Raw genomic sequence first — 23,552 nt, 5'->3', positions numbered from 1 at the left:
CTAGAAAAAACAAGGATTACCCTATCATTGAACATGCTCCCAAAGAGGCCAGATCGCCAGCTGTCAGGGACGCCGTCAGGGCAATTCCAGCATCCAGTGGGAAGCTGAGGAACTGAACTTCAAGGCATTTTCCACTCCAGAATGTTTCTACTCCAATGCTTTTGAGCTTAGGATCCTTAAATGGCTATATATGGTTGATAATTTTTTACTATAAAAATGGCAATTTCATATAGTTCAACTTTCAAGTCCAGGTATTCCAGAGCAATGCCACTCACAGAGGAGCTCACAGACACCTATGTGTTGCTTAGAAACCAAGGACGTCAATCGCACTCTTCTAGGTAAACAGATACTTTGTCCGGCACCCTCCCTGCACACAGGGGTTCACTGAGCAGGCAGGCATTGGCGGGCTTCCCTGCACAAACATAGTTGGAAATGTGGATCTAGTGTGTAGGGAATAGACTGAGCTGGACTTAAAATTTAACAGTTATTATTTAGTATCATAGTTTAGATAACATTCATGAACTCACAGTCTAAAATGCCACATCCTGTTTTACAGTTCACATTTTCACAATTATTTCAGTTTCCAGGGTTATACTTAAAGAGTTTTCAACACTGGTTATTTCAGCAGAATAAGATAGGTAGGACAGTCAGTATCTTTAGACAACAATGCATAGGAACTTATCTCATGTGCTTTACATCATTCAGTTATTGTGGGAAGAAAATCAAAAGAGAAATGTAACAATGTAAATAACAATCTACCCAAACTAAAATTGTTTCCTAAACAAGCATTCTTCAAGTTTACATAACAGATACTACTTTCCTACTTGTGTGGAGAACAAATAAAACTTCGGATCATGCTAAAAAATTTTTAATGAATATTACTGTTTATAGTGCAAAGAGACAACTAAGCTTCCTATCACATTCCAACACGAGAGCAAAATAAAATAGCTCCACATTAGATCCGACACACATTGGGTGCTGTTGCACAAAAGGCAAATGCCTTTAAGGGGTTTCACACGGTAATAGCTCATCTGGCATTAAATTGTAACAGCCCCTGAGCCCGTATATTTGAATTAATGCCACTGCAATGGAAGAAAGGAGTAACAAGCAATACAATGTTACGGCTCAGAAGAGAAGGCAAAGGGTTCCTCTTTGCCTTAGTTAAGACATTTTCATGTTTCTTAGGGCAATTAAGGTTTCCCCTTTAATATGCAAGTACCAGACAGAAGGATGGGGAACGCTGTTTATTTTCAAGGAATGGAAAAAGACACAAGTCTTTACACATGTTGTTCAGGGAAGGTCATAAATGAGCTACATACTCCCTCCCACTCTCTGAATAAATCAGAACTCAATTTCCTCAGTCACCACCTTCTACCTTTATTGGTAGAAGAGGCCTCTGAATCTCTAAGAGGAATCCAAAAAATTCACCTAGAATCTTGGTCTAAATTTCTACTGGGAGGCAAAGTGATTATTCCAGAGCACAGGCTTGGCCGTGCTTCATTAGCCTTGGGTAGACAGGAGGGCCTGCTGGTCATACCTCCACAGGCGGGTCCACCGAAGTGCAGGACTCACCTGAGCTGTAGCTGTCAGTAGATGACTGAGAAATGGAACGAGACAGAGAGCGACGTCCAATTTTGGAGGGGCGTTTATTGAATTCTTGCTTCTGGTCAGCAAACTGGATCTGCTAAGAAAAAGAACTCTAGTTATATAAAGGAAAAGAACCTCCATTTTGAGAGCAATTCAGGGCAGTTGATCTGACTGCACCAGCCCCTATTTGGAATGTTAAGATTCTGGAGAGAAGAACGATTTTTCATTCTTCACCTTCCATCAGATTTAAATCTCTGATCCACTCTCTGGTGACTATATGCTTTTTACAATAAAACTGTGACAAAAATAAAGAGAATGTGATGTTTTGGTTAAAATTAATGTTTAGAAAGTTGAATCGTATATTCAGAAATCCTTTGTATAGTTTCACTGGAAGCTAAAGCTGGAAAGAATTTTTGAGACTACCTATTCCAATCTTCATATATCTGGATGAAAAGCTGCAAGGTACAGAAGGGTAAAGTGACTTGCCTTCCAGGTTCTGAGATTCCCAGGAAATGGTCTAGTTAGTACAATGAAAACAATACACACGCTCTCCATTCAGACAGAAACTTTCCCGGAACCGCATTCGAATCCTGACTGTGCCACTCAGAAGCTCTGTGTGTTGGTCGAGATGCCTCTGTGAGCCTCATTTTTCTCAGAAATACAGCCATGATAAAAACACCTCACAAGTTTTGGAGAGAGTTAAATGCAACAATGTACAGGCCTACTTTGTGTTCTATTGCACTTCACAGACGTTGCATTTTTTTGTTTGTTGTTTGTTTTTGCAAACTGAAGGCGAGACTCCCCACCAGAAAAAGGATTCCAACCCATTAGAAAAAGGATTCCAGACCACCACAATAAAATTAAAAGGATTCCAACCCACCACAATAAAATTGTGGTGCTCTGGAAACCAACCTGCAGTATCTCTGAGGTGTGCTTGCATGTAAACTGTGGAACAGCAGGAGATTCAATAAATCCACTTCCCCACTCCCGCCCCCTGCAGTTCACTGTTCTCACAGCTCTTGCAGGTAACGACTATAATTTTTAAAGATGTATTACTTAGCTTTTCAGTATTAGTAAGTACAGTAAACATTAATTATTTTTAATGTTTGGTATAAAAAACCTAAAAGCTACAGGATTGATCATTTATTAACTATAATCTAACAGATGTAGAAGGAATGAGTGAATAGACTGAATATGTATAAACCTCAATACTTGAGATTGCATTTTGGACAATTATTTGATGCCTTTCTTGCATTGTGATCTCTTTCGCCTACTGTTGCAGCTTCCAGCTGATACTTATAACAAACACTTTACCAAAGTTAATATCATTTCGACAAATACCACATTTTGCTGTGTATAATTTGCACTTTTTTGCCCAAATTTTTGAGGGAAAAATAAAGACACCCATTATACATGGGCAGTATACATAAAATTTCTTGTATCTTGTATCTGTTTTTGTGTTTTGTAATTATTTGTTACATAAAATTCCTTGTACCATATGTTCAAAAATAAATGCTAAATTTTTTTTTTAAGATTTTATTTATTTTTAGAGAGAGAGAGGAATGGAGGGAGAAAAGGAGGGAGAGAAACATCAGTGTGTGGTTCCCTCTCATGTGCCCCACACTGGAGACCCAGCCTGCAATCCAGGCATGTGCTCTGACCGAACTGGCAACCCTGTGGTTCACAGGCCAGCACTCAATCCACTGAGCCACAACAGCCACAACAGCCAGGGCAAAAAAAAACCAAACAAACAAAACAAGTATCTAAACATAAAAAAAAATTAATAATTGAATTAAAAAATTAAAATGAAAGAATTTTTCCTGAAAGTTTAGGCCAAAAACATGGGTGCCCACTCTACTTGGGAGTGTATCAACATGGCAAAATACAGTCCCCCGCCTCCATTGAATGTTTGCATAATTGCTTAGACTATTCTGGATCCAAGGTGGCAGGGAGGCGGAAAGTGTCGAAGATCTGACAACTGATTCTACCTTTCAAAACAAATAGATGTTCCCTGGTGGGCAGAACACAGATACAGCATGCCGAGAACAGAGCAGTAACTGATGTTCATTTCCTGCAGTGAGAGGTAAGTGTTGAGTCACTTGAGTACTGAGACAAAGGGACCAACGCCAAACTGAACTAGCTCAGCACGTCTTTTAGGGGAATTCATAGCATTTTCTGAGCTGTAACAACAAAGCCTGTGTAGTACTTTAGAATCTGTAAATTATTTTCAGCAGCAGAAAAATTCATTGGATTAGGAGCTCTTTGCAAAATGAAAAATGGCAAAACTGATTATTTTGCTCAAGTAGCAATTTGTTCCAAAAAAGAAAAAGTGCCCTTTCTATGCACTCCTATGGGATATACATGAACTCCCATATCCATCTCCTATCACAGCACTTCTCACACTGAATCTGACCATCTGCCTGTGTCCTGTATAAGCCAACAGCTCCACAAAGGCAAGAACTGTGTATCTTATTCACCCTTATATTCTAGACACCAATGACTGACATGTGGTAGGCAATCATGTTCTGAAATGAATCTGAACTAGCCTATTCTGTCTTTACTGTACGTGGCTGAATATTAAGTAAACATTGTAAGTGTGAGCCCAGTTTAAAGTTAGAAGAATTCTTAAGGGCAAAAAGAGTTGGGAAAGGGAAGAAGGTGGGTGTGAAGAGGTAGGTGGGGGACAGAAGTCAAGCTCAAAACTCCGGCTTCCATTTCACCAACCTTGTTCAAGACAATGACTTGTCTTTATTCTTTTTTAGAAGCCCACCTAGGAAAAGGAATATTAATTGACTTTCCAAAGGTCACAATGAGTCACTAACTTTAGCAGTGCCAAAAAGAATAATATAAAAATAGAGTTAACAGATCAACTCTGCCTGAGGAATGTTAACGCCCCCTCCCACCTACACACCACTAGAGGGGGCCAGTCACTCCGCTTCTCTAGGATCAGGGGTGGGTGGGTTCACATACATTTTCCCCAATAACTCGAAACCGTGTAGTTATCTAGCTGCATCATCATCATCATCATCATCATCTCAAACCAGTTTCCCCAAGCTGAGCTCTGTTCTCCAGTCTTCTCCAGTTACAGTGATGCCTTGCACGCAGGTCAAATGTAGGCCATCTTTTGGCATAAAGAAGACTATGTAGGCTTTCTCCACTCAGAGACATAGGGTTCTGAATGTTACTTGTTAGACACTGAACTCAAGTTTCTTTAGAACAGAAGACTACTCGACAGAGACTAACCACTTATGTAGAATGTTATACAATTCTCCAGAGAAATAAATGTTTATCTTTTACTGACAACCAGAACACATGTTTTAAGTAGGTCACCTGCCCTCAATAATGAAATGTTATTACATTCCTCACTCAACAGTTCACCTAGTAACACAGTAACGTGCCGTACTCACCCTGGTGGGGGTACTTCTGTAGATTCTACCCCTGATTTTCCTAGGGGTCTGGAGTCAAAGAGTCCTTTAAGGTAATCCCCGTTTTTTTCATTTCAGAGAGAACCGCCTAATTCCAAGAGGCATCAAGGCAAGGGAGGGACAGAGACTGTTAGGAAAGGGGCAGCTCACCTCATGCCAGAAGGAGGGATGAAAGCAGCAAAGGAGGGGAAAAGCGGCTGGCCTTTCACACCAATGGCTATCGCGGCAGCAAGACCGGTAAACAAGAGCTTAGCCTCACCTGGGCTTTAATCCCAGACTTGCCACTGACAATGTATTTCTTCTTGCTGCTCAGCATTGTGACATTACCAGCCCTACTGCCACCTCTGCGGTCCAGGGACCCTTGTGGGTAGGCCTTTAAACTTTCTGCATCAGCAATTCTGTTGGCTCTGGTTCACTTTTTTTTTTTTGGTTGGGGGGTGGGGTGCTACCCTTCCCTGGACTCCCTGAAGCTGCTTGACAACCCCTCCGGCAGTCGGACCCAGTTTAATAAGGCATTTCTGTTGGTGGCTCATCAGCCATTCCTAATTCTGACGGCTGTTTTGCTCTTGTTTTATTTTTTTCCCTAAACACCTAATTATGTGGACCCTCTGACCTCTAAACCTTAACAAGTCTCTAGACGAGGCCCAACTTGCACACGAATAACAATAGTGTACTTATATAACCAGGGAACTTTTTTGCCTGCTATAATTACCTTGTTAATTAGGTTCCTTTTTAACCTTACCTCCTCCTTTTCTATTTCAGATGATTTTTGTTAACCTAGTCTCATCAGAAAAAAAAAATAACCACAGACCATTAAAACAAGGAGGGAATTTATTAAGATGGTAAGGAAAAACACGGTGCAAAGCCCTCAGGCAGCCCGTACCATGCACTCTGTGTCCTTGGGTTAGTCAGACAGGACACCGGTGCTATACACTTAATTGTGCATCATTTATACAGGTTTTGACATTTGATTTCTAGTCCCATCTCAAGATTGTTGCTGATTAGGTGCTGAATGATGGTATTTGTTCTTTCAAAAAAGTTTTTCAAAAACTGTGTTTTGTGGAAGGTAAGACGACGAAGGGGAGTTTTCGACTGCCTCAGAGTCCCAGGATCATGATGACCTTGTTACATACCAAACAGAGTCAAATGAAAGGGCAGAGAATCACATCATTTATTTGGTGATTTCTGAAAGGGGGCCAGTGAGTAGGAAATCTATACTCAACTGTAATTTATAGAGACAGGGTAGGAATGTGATTTGAATTCTTCCTAAAGAAAAAAAAAAAGAGAAAGAGAGAGGATGAAAGAGAGAGATTGCTTTTGAGCAGAAGAACATAAAATGGTAGATTCTTTTTTTAGAATAATCTCAAAATTTCTTTCTTTTGAGAGAAAAAGGTCTCTGGAAGGACAGAATAAGGGGAAGAGAACTAATATTTATTAAGTGTCTACACACAGCCCTGTGTCTGCCACTTCTATTAATCAGCATAAGAATCTTAAAATATAGGTATTACTATCCCCATCTGACAAATCAGGAAAGTGCAGCTCTTGGAGAACAAACCATTTGCCTAAGGTCTCGCAGTAAGTCAATGATGGGAGTTGCAGGCAGGAGCCTGTGTTTATGTCAGGGCCGACACTCTCCCCATGGTACCACACCTAACCATATGCATCAGAAGGCCCAAAATGCCCCTGGTCCTAATCTTGGGTGCATTAGTCCTCCTTCATTCTTCTTAATTTAATTTCTCCTTACATTTACTTTCTTATCAGATTGGGTCTCAGAAATGACATCATCCCAGATGATCTTAGAGCTCTGATCAAATCACAATCCTGAAATGGCTAAATCATGTAAGAATTTTAAATGGAACAGCCCTTTAATTGGCAACTCTGTCCAATCAATGTCACCACCAGAAATTAAAACAAATTAATTGAATTCAATTACCGATGTTTACCATCACCCATGACAATACTGATCTCTTACTCAGAATTTCAAGAAATAACATAGACCAATATTTTTCTGCTTGCTTGCTGAACCTCTAAGCTTCTGCTCGTGATAACCAAGGATTTCACCCTAGACACTCTCAGGTGGTTCCTCATTTTCCTCACTTGGGTGAGAAGGAATTCTTTGGTCCAGTGGCTTAAGTCACTAGACTTGCACCAAAGGGTGCTGCAGATATAAACAAAACACAACCGCAAGACATTTTAGGGTACTATTACAGACAGGAAAAGCCTTACCACTTAATGAGTTTATCTAACAAAATAGTTCTCAAACTTTAGGTGCTTCAAAATCACCTGGAAGCCCTATGAGAACACATTGCTGGGCCCCACGATCTTGCATTGCTAACAAGTTGCCAGGTGACGCTGATGCTGCTGGTTTGGGGACCACACTTTGAGAACCGCCGCTCAAACCCGGGCTCCCAGCCTGAATAAAGCAGCCCTACTTCTCTTGACTCTCTCCTCAGCCAACCATTTGATCCTATCTGTGGTTACACTGGGGAGGCACATTCAAAGGCAAAAAAGAAAAGGTCATCTGAAAGGTCCGACATTAGAATGAAGTGAACCTTCATAACCAACTGGGTCCAATTCTGATTTCCACAGTTTAAAGCTATCAAAAATAGATGTTTAATACCTTAAGAAAAATAGAACGTCTGTGGAGGATAAAAGATCTATTTAACCTAAAGAGGATCAATCAGGCCAAGAGAAAACAAGTCATTTTTAAATAAATGAAGGTGACGACCACAGATCCTCTCTATCTGTATCTCCATTCCCTAACATTTCCAGCACTTAACATCTATAATCCTCATTTGAAAATTGGGAACAATAACATCTACTTTGCTTTTCTCAAATGTGTGCTCAGAAATAAAATAATGTATCTGAGAGGGCTGTAAAGACTACACAACACACAGTATAAAATATTATACATATTATAAAACATTAACCTTTCATTTTTTTTAGGTCAAAAGTTCTTTAGCTAGAGCCGTGGCTGTCTAGACCCCCCGCCCCCTTCCCCGGCCAAAATGCAACATTTTGTGTGTGTATATTTTCCTGGGAGAGGCCCATAGTTTTCATTGGGTTTTCAAATGGGTCTCTGCTTTAAGTGTCAATCCTGTTTAAATGTCAATCCTGACCCAGAGTTATAGCCAAACTCTCTCTACCACTATTTACTGGACACCTTAAAGGTGTCTGTCTCACCTACAGGTAGATATGGTTCACGGACTCTTAGAGACACCTCTCCCTTCCAAGCCAAATGAGCTGCTAAAACAAATTCTTTACCTATAAAAGGGATTACTTTTTGCCAAAAGATCAGGTAACCAGCTGGCTGAGTACTCAAGATGGATTTCCTACGGAAAAGTACCATGTACTGCACAGAGCCTGGGTGGGAGGAGGAAATATTAAAATGTAGAATCTTAAAAAAAAGGTCACTGCTGATCTCCAAGCAACATTAGGGGAGGTATTTCACCTACTAAGAGGGACTGAAGATTTCTCAAGGGAAGTAAAAACATATTTGTAAGAAAAAATTTTTAAAGGATGTGTTCCTCAACCTTTTAGCAGTAAAACCGCCTGAACAAGCCTTAGAAAATCCTTCACATGAAAACAGCTGAGTAGCAGAGGCTCCAGCAGAAGTGTTCCGTGACTGATGCAACTTAACTGAAGGTCCGCCTGGTCAACCTTAGGGTCTATCCTCAAGACTGGGGTTCTTCAAACTTCGTCCTGGCTTATCTCCCTGCTGGGAATCCGAGATGTGAGTACTGTCAGCTGCTGTCTGGTCTTTTGAGTCCTGTCCTTGGAGGGGTATTAGGTCCCTTTTTTGATGGTTAATGTAAAGGGAGGTGTTGTAAATGCACTTTCTCTGCTAAATTTTCCTCCTGAAAGAAGGTCTGAGATCCTTGTTGTATTTCTTTTGGAGGCTAGGATCTTCTTGGTGGAAGTTTCATTACATTGCTATGTAAACTGGGACAATGAGTCCAACATTTGTTAAAGCTTTCTTAAACTGAAATTTCTGCCCAATATGGGGGCTAGCTCCAGGGTTTTCCCTCAGGGATTCAAAGGTACTCTAACATTTCACAGGTGAGGTCTGGAAATCTATAGGCAATACACTAGAGGGTGTTCGGGGGCTCACTTTGCTGGCTAAGTGGACATTGGTGGCAGCTTAATGTAACATTTCCAAACCAGGTCAGAAACTAATGATTTAAGCAGTGTGTGAAAGAAAGCCTCAAGAGATTAAGTCTTTTGGCAAGAAAATATAACAGATGAAAAAACTGAATTATTGAAGATAAGCCCCTCCCTACTCTTTCTTATTGTTTTTGTTTAAAACAAACCTACTGATCAAAGGTATTTTTTCTAGTTGTTGAGAGAGAATGACCAAGAAATCACCAAGTGAGAGATACTGTGCTGAAAACAGAGCAGATCTGTGCTTTAAAGAATGTTTTCTAAAAGCTGGGAAGTCCTAAGTCAAACCCCTTAAGTAACAGTCGCACTAACTCCTTTAGGACAGTTTCCTTGTTCACAAACATAAAAAGAAGATCAGTGGGTAAAAGTTCAGTAGGAGCTCCTGTTGAAGATGTACTTAGCAGGTAAGACAGTGAGGACTGTTACAAGATTAAGAGTTACTATAAAAACTTGCATTGGTTCTGAGTTGACACACTGCTGTTCCGTGGAATTCTTCTGTAACACTCCTTTAGAGGAGAACCAAAGCTCAGTATCTTACTGTGGTCCCTCCCCGTCCCCCAACGAAACCAGATTTCTTGCTCCCCTTTCATGTTATTAGTGAGTAGCTGGTGATTAAAAAACCAAACTAGAATTATTATATGAATCCTTTCCATGAATTCTAAAGCACTATATTATTTGAAATAAGCCTATGGATTGGTAGGATTTCTTTCTATCAAACATTTTAAAGCTCAGCTCAAGATTCTGAAGCAAAATTTTCAAAAACAACAACAGCAATAACCCAAGAAAAAGAATAAACAATAGTTGTAACAATGAGAGTTGAAATATGGGCTCCTCAGTCGGGCCTTTGTTAGACTTACTATATATTCAATTGCATTGATGGTTATTTATTTAAGTCCGTAATTTCATGTATGTATGTACATGTATAAACCACATATGTATATATAAAACACAAGACGGCACAGACTGTAAGAAATCAGTCTAAACCTACAAGAAACCACAGTTAGGAACATAAGAATCGTTGCTCTTTTCATTTATTTTTAAATACACTTTCCTTTTCTTTTTTAATCCTCACCTGAAGATATGTTCATTGATTAGAGAGAAAGGAAGTGGAGGGAGGAGTGGGGGAGTCATTGGCGTGAGAGAGAAACACCAAGCAGCCACCTCCCACATGCACCCCGCCAGGACCCGAACTGGCACCCCAGGTATGCATCCTGACTGGGGACCAACTCGCAACCTTTTGGTGTACAGGACAACACTCCAAACAACGAAGCCACCCAGCCAGGGCTGGTTGCTCTTTTTAAAATCAAAGGTGACAATGGATGTAAAACATTAGGTTTTAGGTGGTAGTTCTTAGCAACAAATAAGTCCTTCTTACCGTTATATTAAAAACCTTTATCAGGCTAATATGTTTTGAAGAATGCTACTAAAGCAGCTGTAGTTGCTACCTTTTAGACATACACACATAAAGAATATTTGGGGAAATGTTTTGACTGGAGAGGGAAAAACACGGGCAGGTGGGGGAGAAATGTCTCAAATCTTTTCAGAGACTTGAGAACGCACCACTTCTGGGAGCTCTGGGTCCACCCCGCGCCCCCCACTACAGGCACACTTCAAAGATATTGTGGGTTCTACCTAAGGCAGCGATTTTCAAAAGGTATGCTGTAAGAATTTGTCTTTAATTTTTTATTTATTGATTTTTAGGGAGAAAGGAAGAGAGGAAGAGAGAGAGAGAGAGAGAGAGAGAGAAACATCGATTTGTTGTTCCATTTATTTGTGCATCCTGATTCTTCTATGTTCCCTGACCAGGGATTGAACCCACAACACTGGCATATTGGGACGATGCTCTAACCAACTAAGCTACCCAGCCAGGGCCTGTAAGAATTTTTAAACATAATATCTGATTATTTAGTCAGAGGCACTGACCTCTTTTCCCTTAGACTGTCAAATTTTTTAAAATGACAACAGCTCTGGCTGGTGTGGCTCAGTGGACTGAGTGCCAGCCTGCAAACCAAAAGGTCGCAGGTTTGATTCCCAGTCACAGCACATGCCTGGGTCGCAGACCAGACTCCCCAGTTGGGGGCATGGGAGAGGCAACCAATTGATCTATATTTCACACACTCTTTCCCTCCCTCCCTTCTCCTCTAAGAAGTAAATAAATAAAAATATTTTTTTTTTAAAAATGACAACAGCCAACACAACAACAGTCATCTGGTGTGAATGAATTAAAATTACACCTATTTTTTGTCAGATTGGTAAAAATATATATTTTTGATGTGCTACAGAATTCTAGTAATTACTTTATGTGTGTCATGAGATGAAAATGGTTGAAAATTGCTGGTCGAGACCACTGCAGTGAAGCAAGAATTGCAATAAGGCAAGTCCTGCTCTTTTTGCTGGTGCAGGGTTCTTGCCTTCAGTTGGTAAAAAATGCAACATCTGCCCTGGCTGGTGTGGCTCAGTGGATTGAGTGCCAGCCTGTGAACCAAGGGTCACCAGTTTTATTCCCAGTCAGGGCACATGCCTGGGTTGCAGGCCAGGTCCCCCACTGGGGAGCATGCAAGAAGCAAACACACGCTGATGTTTCTCTCCATCTCTTTCTCCTTCCCTCCCATTCTCTAAAAATAAATAAATAAAATCTTAAAAAGTATGCAACATCTGTGAAACACAGTAAAGTGAGGTATGCCTGCACTCTTTTCTTTTTTTCTATCCACATGAGAAACAAACAAAGTATCGGCCTATAAATCGAATGCAAAGCAATCCACAGGGTAACACAACCCATGCAGTGCACCAGCAGCAGTAGGGGCTCCGGCCCAGCACAGCTAGGCAAGAAGCTGACTCTGCCCAGGCAGCTCTCAGACCTTCCCCAGCTTCCCCCACTTGTAATTAAGAAACAGGGGCGATCCTAGACATAGAAAATAATCAGAAATTAGAGTAATAACTTTTTCCCCAACCACAGGTCTTGGTAGGAATTTCTCACAGATGATCTCTGTCACCTGTCAGAGCTGGTGGCCTCATTATCAAGAAACAGAAGGAAAAGCAAAGTGACGAAAGAACTCACCATCCACTCGGGCATGTGAAAAGCTGAGGTGCCCTCATTACCGTCCCACTTCTCCATAGTGCAGGCTTGGGGAATATATGTCCTGAAGCAAAAGGGAAAGCTGGTTTGGAAATGCCGGGGCTTTCTGAGCTCCCCAAAGCAGAACCTAACCTAGTGATTCAGAAGCTCACAGTGTCTGGCAGAAGCTGTATCCCCTTTCACACAGACTTCCTATTCAAATCAAGATCATTCTTTAACTGCCTACCTAGTCCCTTAGTGGTTAGCTTCAAAGCTTCTGTTTCTGATTCAAAGTCAGAGCTGATGCGAGGTTCTGCACCCAGGCACTGAACTTCCTACGGGGCACTCACTGTGTAATGCTACCCACTCTACCCCCAGCTCCCCAGTGGGGACTTTCTGCGGCAACAGTCAGGCTTCCTCCCTTTCCCAGAGACTGTAGGCGCTTGTTAATTTTCTCCAGATCCTCCGTACACGTCATTGCAGGTGCTGATACCAAAATCAATAAGGATCGAGGTCAAGAAGGCACTCCCATTTCTCAAGAGTTGCCTGATCAGTACGGTAAATAGGCGTTTCCTTAAAATAAAAGTTCCTTATGGCTCTCAAGTTTAAACAGCTATGCAGAAGCTCCCCGTCTGCTCACACCAGGGGTTTGGCACCAAACTCGGGTTAAATTCTTACTGCACAGGAGATTCGGGAGAGTCGGATGGAGCCAGGGAAGATCTCTCGCAAAATCCGAGCTTATTAGAGGCTCTTTAAGAAAGTGTTAGGACTGCAACTCCCTCTGCTGGCTCTCCGTGCTATGTACATGAAGGCTTTCAGCTCCAACAACAGCATGGGCGCCAATTGTCAATTAGCTGCTTCCCTAGGGCTAGTCAGAGCTAGCACAGCGTAGGTGTAGAGGCAGCCAGGGTTTGGGGTCAGGAGGAGTGCTGCCTCAGAGTCCCCATCCAATGCCGGTTTTTACTCACAGGTCAGTAAGTTTCAGGAGGAAACAGGATGCCAACACAGTAGCTGTATACACTGCAACCTGAAGGGACCTCAGGAGCAGTTTCCTCTTTATGCCATACCAGCTCTCTGCTCTGCATATTTCGGATGTTTGGAAAGAAGACAAAACTAGAAAAAAAGTGACCTAACCTATTTTACTTTCTTATTCATTCCAGTAAAAGTGCCATAGATTTCAGGCACAAAAGAAGCCCAACAAGATATGGCCTCCTTTGGTCCTCTTCAAGAATCAAGGACTCTTGAATAGTGTCAGTTCCCACTGCAGAGGATCATTTCTCTGGAGCTGACAGTCATAATATTATAGTTAGAATTACAGGTTCATTGCACGCTAGGGCCTTCACTGGCTAAGAAGATAGTCCTTTGATGTGGAGAGGAGAGGAAGGTAATATCCAGGGGGAGGAGGTGCTGTAAGATGCCAGAGAGGGCAGAATTCAGATGGCTGACCCGGAGGTACAGACTAGAAAGAAAGGAAAGTGAAAACAGAAGGGGACTGTGGGCCAGGTGTATGCAGAGGTGTTGAAGGATTAGAGATCACAGGGCAGGTGGGGATTAAATGCAATAAGAATAAGGAACAGCAGCAGTGAATGTAAAAGAAGTTGTAGTCATAGAGGTGCTAAGGAGTGAAGGAGCAATTTGAGTGATAAGACACAGAAAGTTGGTGAAATGCAGGAGCGAGAAGGCCCCTCTGATGTCAGGGTGTCAATTTTGATAAAAACCCCTAGCTCTAAACAACCTCCAGTTATTGTCCCCTGGTCTCCCTTTAATTCAAACTTAATACAATGAGAAGTTACATCTGCTGCCTAAATTTCCCATGGTATCTTTCATCTGTGTTTTAAATGCAGCATATCTAAAACCAAAATGATTGCTCCATCTTTACTTTCCTTCATCCTCCAAACAAGCTTTTGTTTCTCACTTTTCTGCCTCTGTCCCCTGTCAACCAGGTACAAAACCTCAGTCACATCTTTGACTTCACCCTTGTTCCCAGAACAAGCAATTGCCAATTATTTTTGAGCCTTCCTCCACCAACCCTCTCTTCTATCCTTACATGTCCATGTTCACTGCCTCCTAGAAACCCTTTATAAAACCTTTCCAGGAGGATCTTCCACTGCACATCCCTACATAGACTCTACCTGCAGGTCAGCTGTATTATCTGCTGTTTCCTGAATGTGAAGACTGTGGAGCATGGCAGCAAAGGGCACTAGTTTTGGAGTGAAACAGACCTGGGTTGGAAACCTGGCTTTGCCACTTAACCTCTCCATCCCTCCCGTCTTCTAATCTGTACAGTGGGAATAATCACAGCTGTCTCACGGGCGGGACTGAAGCAAGGACTCTGGAAGTGTGCACACACCAAGTACTTAATAAACGGGAGCTCTTACTTATGTCATCATTACGTTGTCCCTTCCCACCTCAGTACCCTTTGCTCAGGCTACTTCCTCAACCTGAAATGCATTCATTCTGCCTTTTCTTCAGTGAGCTTTACTTACTCAAATTCCTCAAGGTTCGGCTCAAATGATACTTCTGCCATGGAATCTAACCTAAAAAGGAATCTCCCTTTCCTCTAATATTACTCTTTGGTCACGTCACTATCTTCACACCACCTCATATTATTTTCACTGTGTACACGTGTAGTCCCTGGTTAGGCTCCAGGATCTTCGGGGCTGGGCCAGCTTTGATTTGCCCACAGTGCCTGGCATATAGTAAGGGCTTGTCAAATTTTTATGTTGTATGTATACCTTATAGTGTTCTGGGGGTAAGTTGCCTAATATATTATTATTGATTATATAATATATTAATCAATGTGTCTGATATATTTATGTGCATTTTATAGAATTTGAAACATTATTTTACATGTCCAGGTTATATATAGTTGTATTATTGACCATAGCTGTAACTGATTTGTGATGAGTCTTTACTAGCATTTTAATCCTTAATTACAATATTATCTCTGCAGGAATATATAACCCACTTTCCATTGCTTGATCTGCATCAATTATTATCCACTATGACCTGCATCATACGGAAGCTTTTAGAAACAAATTGAGGGCAAAAGACTATTTTACTGCTAGAGTGAAACCCAACCCTTAAAATATTTCAAGGATAGCAAATTACTACATTATTGGTGCTCCTATTAATATTTTCTACATAATCATTTATTAAATAACTGGAATATGACTATGCTCATGGTAGTGTTAAAACATGGACAAAACTGACTTTAAGGAAACCAGGATTGTGAATAAAAGAATAAACACGTGTAAAATATATCACTTTGAGGCCCTGGCCAGGTGGCTCAGTTGGTAAGAGCGTCATTCTGATAAACCAAGGTTGTGGGTTTGATCCCCGTTCAGGGTCCATAGAAGAGGCAACCAATGGATGCATAAATAAGTGGAACAACAAATCATTGTTTGTTTGTTTCTTTCTTTCTTTCTATCTATAGTCAATTTTAAAAATTTTTAAAAAATACATCACTTTGGAAAGCTAAACCAAATGTCATTTCAGTTGTAACATATTTGTGTGTGTGTGTAGGTTATAACTAAAATAGACTTCATCTGAAACTGCAGCCTCACTACACCCTTCTGTAACAAAAGAAAATGGTAGGTCTTTGCTGTCATGCTGTGCAATCTTCACCTCTCTGAAATAAAAACAAAAACTGCAGTTATCGTAGAACTAAAGGTCTATTAACTGGGTGGGGCTGGGTCAGGCCTAAGGTATGGGCGTAAGTGCTAGTTATCATCTTTTTCTGATCGAATTTCATTTTGCCATAACGTGCCTCAGAAGGTACAAGGACGGAGTGACAACCGCTGCCCCTGATTATCTAACTAATCACCCTTAGCACCTAGGAGAGGAGTTTGCAACTTCAAAAAAGCTATACAAACTGCACCCAGTCTTCTCCTTTACAAAATTTGACCGATGTGTGTACAGCTTGAAAGAATCACATTTTAACTCCAAGAAGAACAATTTAAAGTTCCACACGCCAGTTATGTTCCTATCGGGGGAAATCTGATAGCAGCTTCATCATTAAGGAAGATAAGCCAGACTTGTCAGAGAGGGTATATGCTTGGAGCCAGAGGGCAAAAGGGCAAGAAGTTAATATTTCCAGGGGTCAAAGTCAAAAAGAACCAGGCAGTGGTAAAGAAGTAAGAATAATGGCAGAACAGTTTTAAACAAGAAGTGATAAATCTTCAACCTAGAGAGTCATAAGGCACAAGGCAAAGAACATAAGAATGTGACCCCATCCTCTATTTCTGGCTTGTTGCTAATGGTTTTATTAGACTTTGGCAAGTCACCTAATTACTCTCCTTCTGCAATGTGCTTACTATAAAGGAGGGGAAATGGGTACCAGTGGACTGCGGAAGGTCAGCATTGGTTCCTTCCAGTGCTGACATTCAGTGTTTCTAATCCATCTCGTTTCTCTGAAGCCATAAGAAAAAGCAATAACTACTCCTTAGTCATCTAGGTGACAGCTTATTGTAGAGGCTAAGGTTCCTAACCATCTGAGTTCAAAATTCCACCTGGCCAATTATGAGGCTGGCTGCAACTGCTAGGCCTCAAATCTCCCTTGCCCCTTCAGACTTGAAAACCAGTGCTACCAGAGTGACTGGAAGTAAGGCGTCCCCCTACCCCCCACCTAAATGTGAGGCATCCTACCTGCCAGTTCCTCAGTGGTCTTAAGTCTCATATCCCACAGGTATTTCAGACTCCACACGGAGGCATCGTCATTACTGGTAAAGACCACAGGCTTTAGAGTTGGAGAGCCTTGGGTTTCAAGGCTTGGGTTTTAAGTGCTCCGTCACTTACTAGCTCTGTATCTTTGGGTAAGCTATGTAAGTTTTTAAGCCTTTGTGATCTCATCTGTAAAACAAGATAACAATACCTTCCTCACTTTGACGCTATAAAGATTAAATAGTGCGTTCAAATACATGGAAAGCACTTCACATAGTGCCAGGAAGCTGTTTTGTCCGAAACCAGACAAACCAGAGCAGCACCAGACCGCCCAGTGCGAAATCTTGACTCACCACCTACCGCGTAACCTCGGGCGAATCCCTGACCCTCCTCGTGCTTCAGCTTTGTCAACTGTAAAGAGGATATTAAGAATATCTGTGTGTGGGGGGTGGGGCAGGTAGGATGGGCGGAGGAGGGCGAAGGGGAAGAATTGGGACAACTATAATAGAATAACAATAAGGAAGATTTAATTAAAAAAAAAAAAAAAAAGAATATCTACCCCTTCAGGGGGAACACTGTGTAAAGTACATGACTGTCTAACCACTACGCTGCACACCTAAAACTAATATAAAATAATATTGAATGTAAACTCTAATTGAAAAAAATTAATAAAAATAAAAAGCAAAAATTTTAATATATTTTAATAATGTAAATAATACCTAACTTCATTAACAAAAATTAAAAAAAAAAAAAGAGTATCTACCCCTATGGGACTGCTGAGAGGATCAGATAAATTAATACATATAATGCACTTGGAACAGTGTCTGGGACAGGCCAGTGCTACTCACTGTTGCTATTAATAAATGTAACAGGTACCATCCCCCAACACACCCAAATCCACCTTCTCTTCTTATACATGGCGAATTCATTCCATCAAACCACAAGTACTGCCTGGGTGTCTATCATGTGCCAGGCAGCAAAGTAAGACAGCCCCTGACCTCAGAGAGCTTAGAGTCTAGGGGAGGAATACAGGCAACTGCATAAGCAATGGCAAGAAAAAATGAAAAGTGATAAGGGAAGTGCAGGTGCTACGGGACTACAAGGCCATCGTGTGTCCTGGGAGCGTGGCATCAGAGAAGCTCCGTTTAAGCTGAAAGGTAAAGGAGGAGTAGAGGGGACTGGGTGTGTACTTGTGAGGAGGAGGGCTGAGAAGGCTCCTCTAAACAGAAGAACGTGCACTCCGTACTATCTCTTGCAACCTGTCCTTTCTTCTTACCAGCTGTCTAAAGCCTAACCATCATCATATCCATCTAAATCAGTGCTTCTTAGACTTGAATGTGCCTACACATTATTTGGAGATCTTGTTAAAATGCTGGTTTTGATTTTACTAAGTCTGGAATAGGTCCCAAGATTTTACAGTTTTAAGAGCTCTCAGGATGATGCCAACACTGATGGGTCTGATCTTTGACAAGGCCCCAGATCGCTCCATCCCTGGAAAAGCCTACTTCAGTTTATTCAATTAACTTATTTTTATGTGATTATCACCAGCACGATCATTTTCAATCCTGATCACATCACTTCCCCGCTCAGAGTGCCTGAATAGCTCCCCACCATCTGCCAAATAAAATCCGGACTCCTTAGCATGACCCTTCCTCATGACTTAGCCTCTGCGTATCTCCTAAGCCTCTGCTCTCAGAATTCCCCCACATCCTCTGAAACACACACACACACACACACACACACACACACACTTTCTCTCTCTCTTTCTCTCTCTTTCAAAATTTACCTCTTCTGTAATTTCCTTAAGTGCATGTTTCTACCTCCTGGTCTAGGTTAAGAATTAATTCTGTGAGTTGCTGAGAAATCCCCCAGATTCGTCTCTATCGTAGCACATATCAGTTTTGACAATATAATTGATCATTTGTCTATTTCCACACTAGAACTTCAAACTGTCTGAGGGCAGAGATTATGTGTCTTGTTCAAGTGCCTCATACATAGTAAATAACCAATGAATATGAGTAGAGGGAAAAATGACTTAAAGAACAGCTAGCTCAGAGTAAAGCCCAAAATAAATAAAATATAGGACAATCATCTGAAGGGTAAAGGAAGGAAAAGGGACTTAGATATGAATAAGAACTAATAAAACCATAAATAGAAACGTCACTATTAATAAAAATATGCCTAGTACAGCTACATGTATGTCCTTGCCACTCACTCATCCAATCCCTGTTCCTCAGGTAATCAATTAAGCAATATAGAGACACAGTACACTAAAGCAGGTACCACCTTTTCCACTCCCTGTTCAGTCCCTTAGAATCTGGGCTGGGAGTGGAGTGTGGACTTAAACCCTCAATTTTCCTGACACAGCTAAATAGAACTCTATTTAGGTCAGGGTTCAATTTGTTACACAGTTAGTACCTATAGCTAAAACTGTCCTCAAAGAGAAGTCAAGCTTAAACTTGGAAACCTCCTCTTGAACTTGAAAATAACCAGAATAAGAGTGAGAAGGAATATACATTCAGGGCCCTCAATTTTATCATAGAGTAGGGGTTGGGCAGGGGAGGACGGGACAGTGCAAGGTAAAATAATGAAGCATAAAGCTATCAAATAAATGTAGAATGTGGACTTCTCACTATATTCTTTAATTATTTTAAAGACTGTATTTATTTATTTTTAGAGAGAGAGGAAGGGAGGGAGAAAGAGGGAGAGAAATATCAATGTGTGGTTGCCTCTCATGCACCCCCAACTGGGGTCCTGCCCACAACCCAGGCATGTGCCCTGACAGGGAATTAAACCTCTGACCCTTTGGTTTGTAGGCTGGCACTCAATCCACTGAGCCATACCAGCCAGGGCTTCTTTTTTTTTTTTTAAATAAACTTATTATTGAAGCATAACTTATCTACAAAAAAAGTACACCAATCAAAAAGTTATAATTTGAGGGGTGGGTGGAGATGGAAGAGGGTATGGGGCTATAGATGGTGAAAAAAATACAATAAAAAATAAGTAAATAAAAAAAAGTTAAAATTTGACAAAATTTTGAAAGCACACCTATGTAACTGCTTACCGAGATGAGGAAATGGAACATTACCAGCACCCTAGGGCCTCCCCTCACCATTATTATCTCAGCAGGCCAGTTCTGTCTGTTTGGAACCTGACATAAATGTCATAAGAGACGCACTCGAGTGCCTGCGTTTTTCCAGCTCAGTATGTTTCTAAGTTATTCAAGTTGCACTAAGAACAATAAGCTGCACTTAGCAGCTCACTTATTTTTACTGCTGGAAAGCATCCCATTGCATGGATATTCATAATCTGTTGAACACAGTCAGTCCCCTGTTGAAAGTTGTTTGCAGTTTGGGGGCCATGAAAAATATTATCGCTATGAACATTCTTGCATATGTCGTGCTCATATGAAAATGAAAACATTTCTGTTAGGTATATCAAGGAGTGAACTTGCTGGGTGATAGGGTATGCATATGTTCAGTTAGGTCCATCAAGCAAATTTCCGAAGTACTTGTACTAATTTATGTTCCTACTGGCGGAATATCAGTAGTGTTCCAGTTACTTTATATCCTTGCCAGTGCTGGGTGTTGTTCATCTTTTTACATTTTACCAAATAACTCTTGGCTGAATGAAGCTTATCTAACCTACGTATTGTCTCTATAAAGCTTATCACAGTCATTTTTGTGCTTAGGAAAACCAGGCATCACTTCAGCTCTACATTTGAGCTACATTTTAAACAATGAAACCCCTAAGAAAAAGCACAAAAAAGCAAAAAACATGGCACTACGTAGACCATGAGAAGAACACTTGGAGGAGAGTCTGACAGCTTACACGGGAAGGCAGAGCATTGCCTGGTTTGACCTCAGCAGGGAATATACGTGTCGGGTGAGTCAAATTTCTGCCACTGTGCACATGTCCATGAGTGCCCACTAAAATGCAGAAACAACCACAAGTATTAATGGTAGGATTACAAATAAATTTCAGTGAGTAGGCAAATTTGCAAATACAAAATCTAAGAATAACTGGGGATCAGCTGTGCTGTTGATCACTTGATCCAAATGATTTCAAGACAAATTTGCTCTGACTTTTAAAGGTTATGAGCTAATTCTTGCCTACAGATGCTGTAAATACCTTCTGTGGTCCATAAAGTTACAAGGTAAAGATGGTCTCGTCAAAATCTTCTGCCAAGTTTAGCAGTGACAAAGACCATGGAAGAGAACGCAATCATCTTAAAGGTGTGCTGATGCTGTAGCGTTAACAGGAGTCTACCCCTGGTTGTAAGAGGTCTTACACAATGAAGATTTTTAAAAGGCCGTATTCAGACAGGCAAGACTACCACTACCAAATAGTCATGCCTACACTTCAGCAGCTCTGCTGCTGAAAACCACCCAGGCACACAGAAAGGTCAAAACCCCCCCAGGCACGCAGCAAAGTCAATACGGCCTAGTGATTCTGCCATGTTCCCCTGCTCAGTCATTTCTCCTCATCTCCATATCAGCTGTCAAATATTCTCCACTCTTCTCAAATGCACATCTATCCCTTACACTCAGGACACTGCTTGTGCTCCTTTTTCACAGAGAAAACGAAAACCATTAAATGGAAAAATGTTTTTCAACTTGACACCAAAGCCTACAACCTTATCTACACTGTGTTTTCCTATCTCCCTCCTGTTTTATCCATTTAGTTACCCTATGTCTTTTGATTGGAGCATTTAAACCACTTACATTTACAGTGATTATTGAATGATATGTATTTATTGCCATTTTCTTTATGCTCCTCCTCCTCTGTCTTGTTTAGGCAAGCCCTTTGGCACTTGTTGTAATACTGGTTTGGTGGTAACAAACTCCTTTAGTTTTTTCTTGTCTGGGAAGGTCTTTAGTTTTCCTTCAACTTTTAAAAAATATTTTATTTTTTTATTTTTAGAGAGAGGGTATGGGAGGGAGAGAAACATCAATGCTTGATATAAACATCAATGCCTCTTGCACACCCCCAACAGGGGACCTGGGCTGCAACCTAGGCATGTACCCTGACTGAGAATTAAACCGGTGACCTTTTGGTTTGCAGGATGATGCCCAACCCACTGAGCCACACCTGTTAGGGCTCTCCTTCAATTTTAAATGATGGCCTTACTGGGAAAAGCAGCCTTGGTTGTAGGTCCTTGCTTTTCATCACTTTGAGTATTTCATGACATTCCCTTTTGGCCTGAAATGTTTCCGTTGGGAAATCAGCTGACAGTTTTAGGATAGCTTCCTTGTAGGTACAGGTACCAAACTGCCTTTTTCTTGTGGCTTTTAAGATTCTCTTCTTGTCTTTAACCTTTGCCATTTTAATTACAATGTGTCTTGGTGTAGGTCTCTTTGGGTCCATCTTGTCTGAGACTCTCTGTGCTTCCTGGACTTGAGTTCTTTTTCCTTCACCAGGTTGGGGCTTTCTGTCATTATTTCTTCAAATAGGTTTCCGATCTCTTGCTCTCTTTCTTCTCCTTCTCGTGCCCCTATGTTGTGAATGTTGTTATCCTTCATATTGTCCCAAATGTCCCTTATACTATCCTCATTTTTTAAATTCTTTTTTTCTTTTTGATGCTTCAATTAGATGTTTTTTCTACTTTATCTTCCAAATCACTGATTCGATCCTCTGTTTCATCTAACCTATTATTTATTCCTTCCAGTGTGCTCTTCATTTAAGATATTGCAGTTTTCATTTCTGATTGACACTTTTTTATGGGTTCTATGTCCTTTTTCATGCCATTGAGCATCCTCACAATCATTACCTTGAACTCTATATCTGATAAACTTCTTACCTCCATTTTATTTAGTTCTTCTTTTGGGGAATTCTCTTGTTATTTCACTTGGGGCCTGTTTCTTTGTCTCCTCATTTTGGCTGCCTCTTTGTGGTTGTTTCTCCGCATTAGGTAGCTCTGCAAAGACTCTGGTGCAAACCTATGTCAGATGCTGCCTGTGATTAGCCCTGGGCAACCTGTTTAGAGCTATGTTTAGAGCTATCAATGACCCATAGGTTGTGGCTCCCTCTGCTGGGCCTGGGTACATGTGGAAATCCTCCCTCCTGTTTTAATGGAAGAGAATTCTCTCTTCCCTTCTGTTTATGGACCAAATTGTATTCCCCAAACATCTATGTTGAAGCCCTAACTCTCAATGTGACTGTATTTGGCAACAGGGCTCATAGGAGAGTAATTAAAGCTAATGAGGTCATTAATGGTAGTCTTAACCTCATGGGATTATCATTTTTATGAGGAGATACCAGAAAGCTAGCTCACCTGGCTGACATAGCTCACTGGATTGAGTACAGGCTGTGAACCAAACAGTCGCTGGTTCAACTCCCAGTCAGGGCACATGCCTGGGTTGTAGGCCATGGCCCCCAGTAACTGCACATTGAGGTTTCTCTCTCTCTCTCTCTCTCCCCCTCTCCCTTCCCTCTCTAAAAAAAAAAAAAAAAAAAGAGAGAGAGAGAGAAAGCAAGCTAGCTCAGCTTGCTCTCTGTCTGGCACACAGAGGCAAGGCACTGTGAAGACACAGGGAGAAGGCAGGCATCTATAAACCAGAAAGAGACACCTCATCAGAAACGAATCCTGATAGCTCCTGATCTCAGACTTCTAGCCTCCAGAAAACGTATTTGTGCTATTTACGCTGCCCAGTCTGTGGTAT

The 23,552-nt window shown here is 41.2% G+C and overlaps 1 protein-coding gene across 1 annotated transcript in view; it reads right to left on the bottom strand.

The window, feature by feature from the left end:
* AHCYL2 (adenosylhomocysteinase like 2) overlaps positions 1–23,552 on the bottom strand; it is a 149,291-nt gene that overhangs the window by 47,636 nt on the left and 78,103 nt on the right. Inside the window, 1 exon segment of the mRNA XM_028525489.2 lies at positions 1,573–1,681. Within this exon segment, the coding sequence (XP_028381290.1) occupies positions 1,573–1,681 (109 nt within the window).

Source organism: Phyllostomus discolor, chromosome 10, assembly GCF_004126475.2.
Source record: "Phyllostomus discolor isolate MPI-MPIP mPhyDis1 chromosome 10, mPhyDis1.pri.v3, whole genome shotgun sequence".
NCBI classification, from domain to species: Eukaryota; Metazoa; Chordata; class Mammalia; order Chiroptera; family Phyllostomidae; genus Phyllostomus; species Phyllostomus discolor.
Note: the sequence above shows the minus strand (reverse complement) of the source record. Positions and strands in the feature narration are given on the sequence as shown.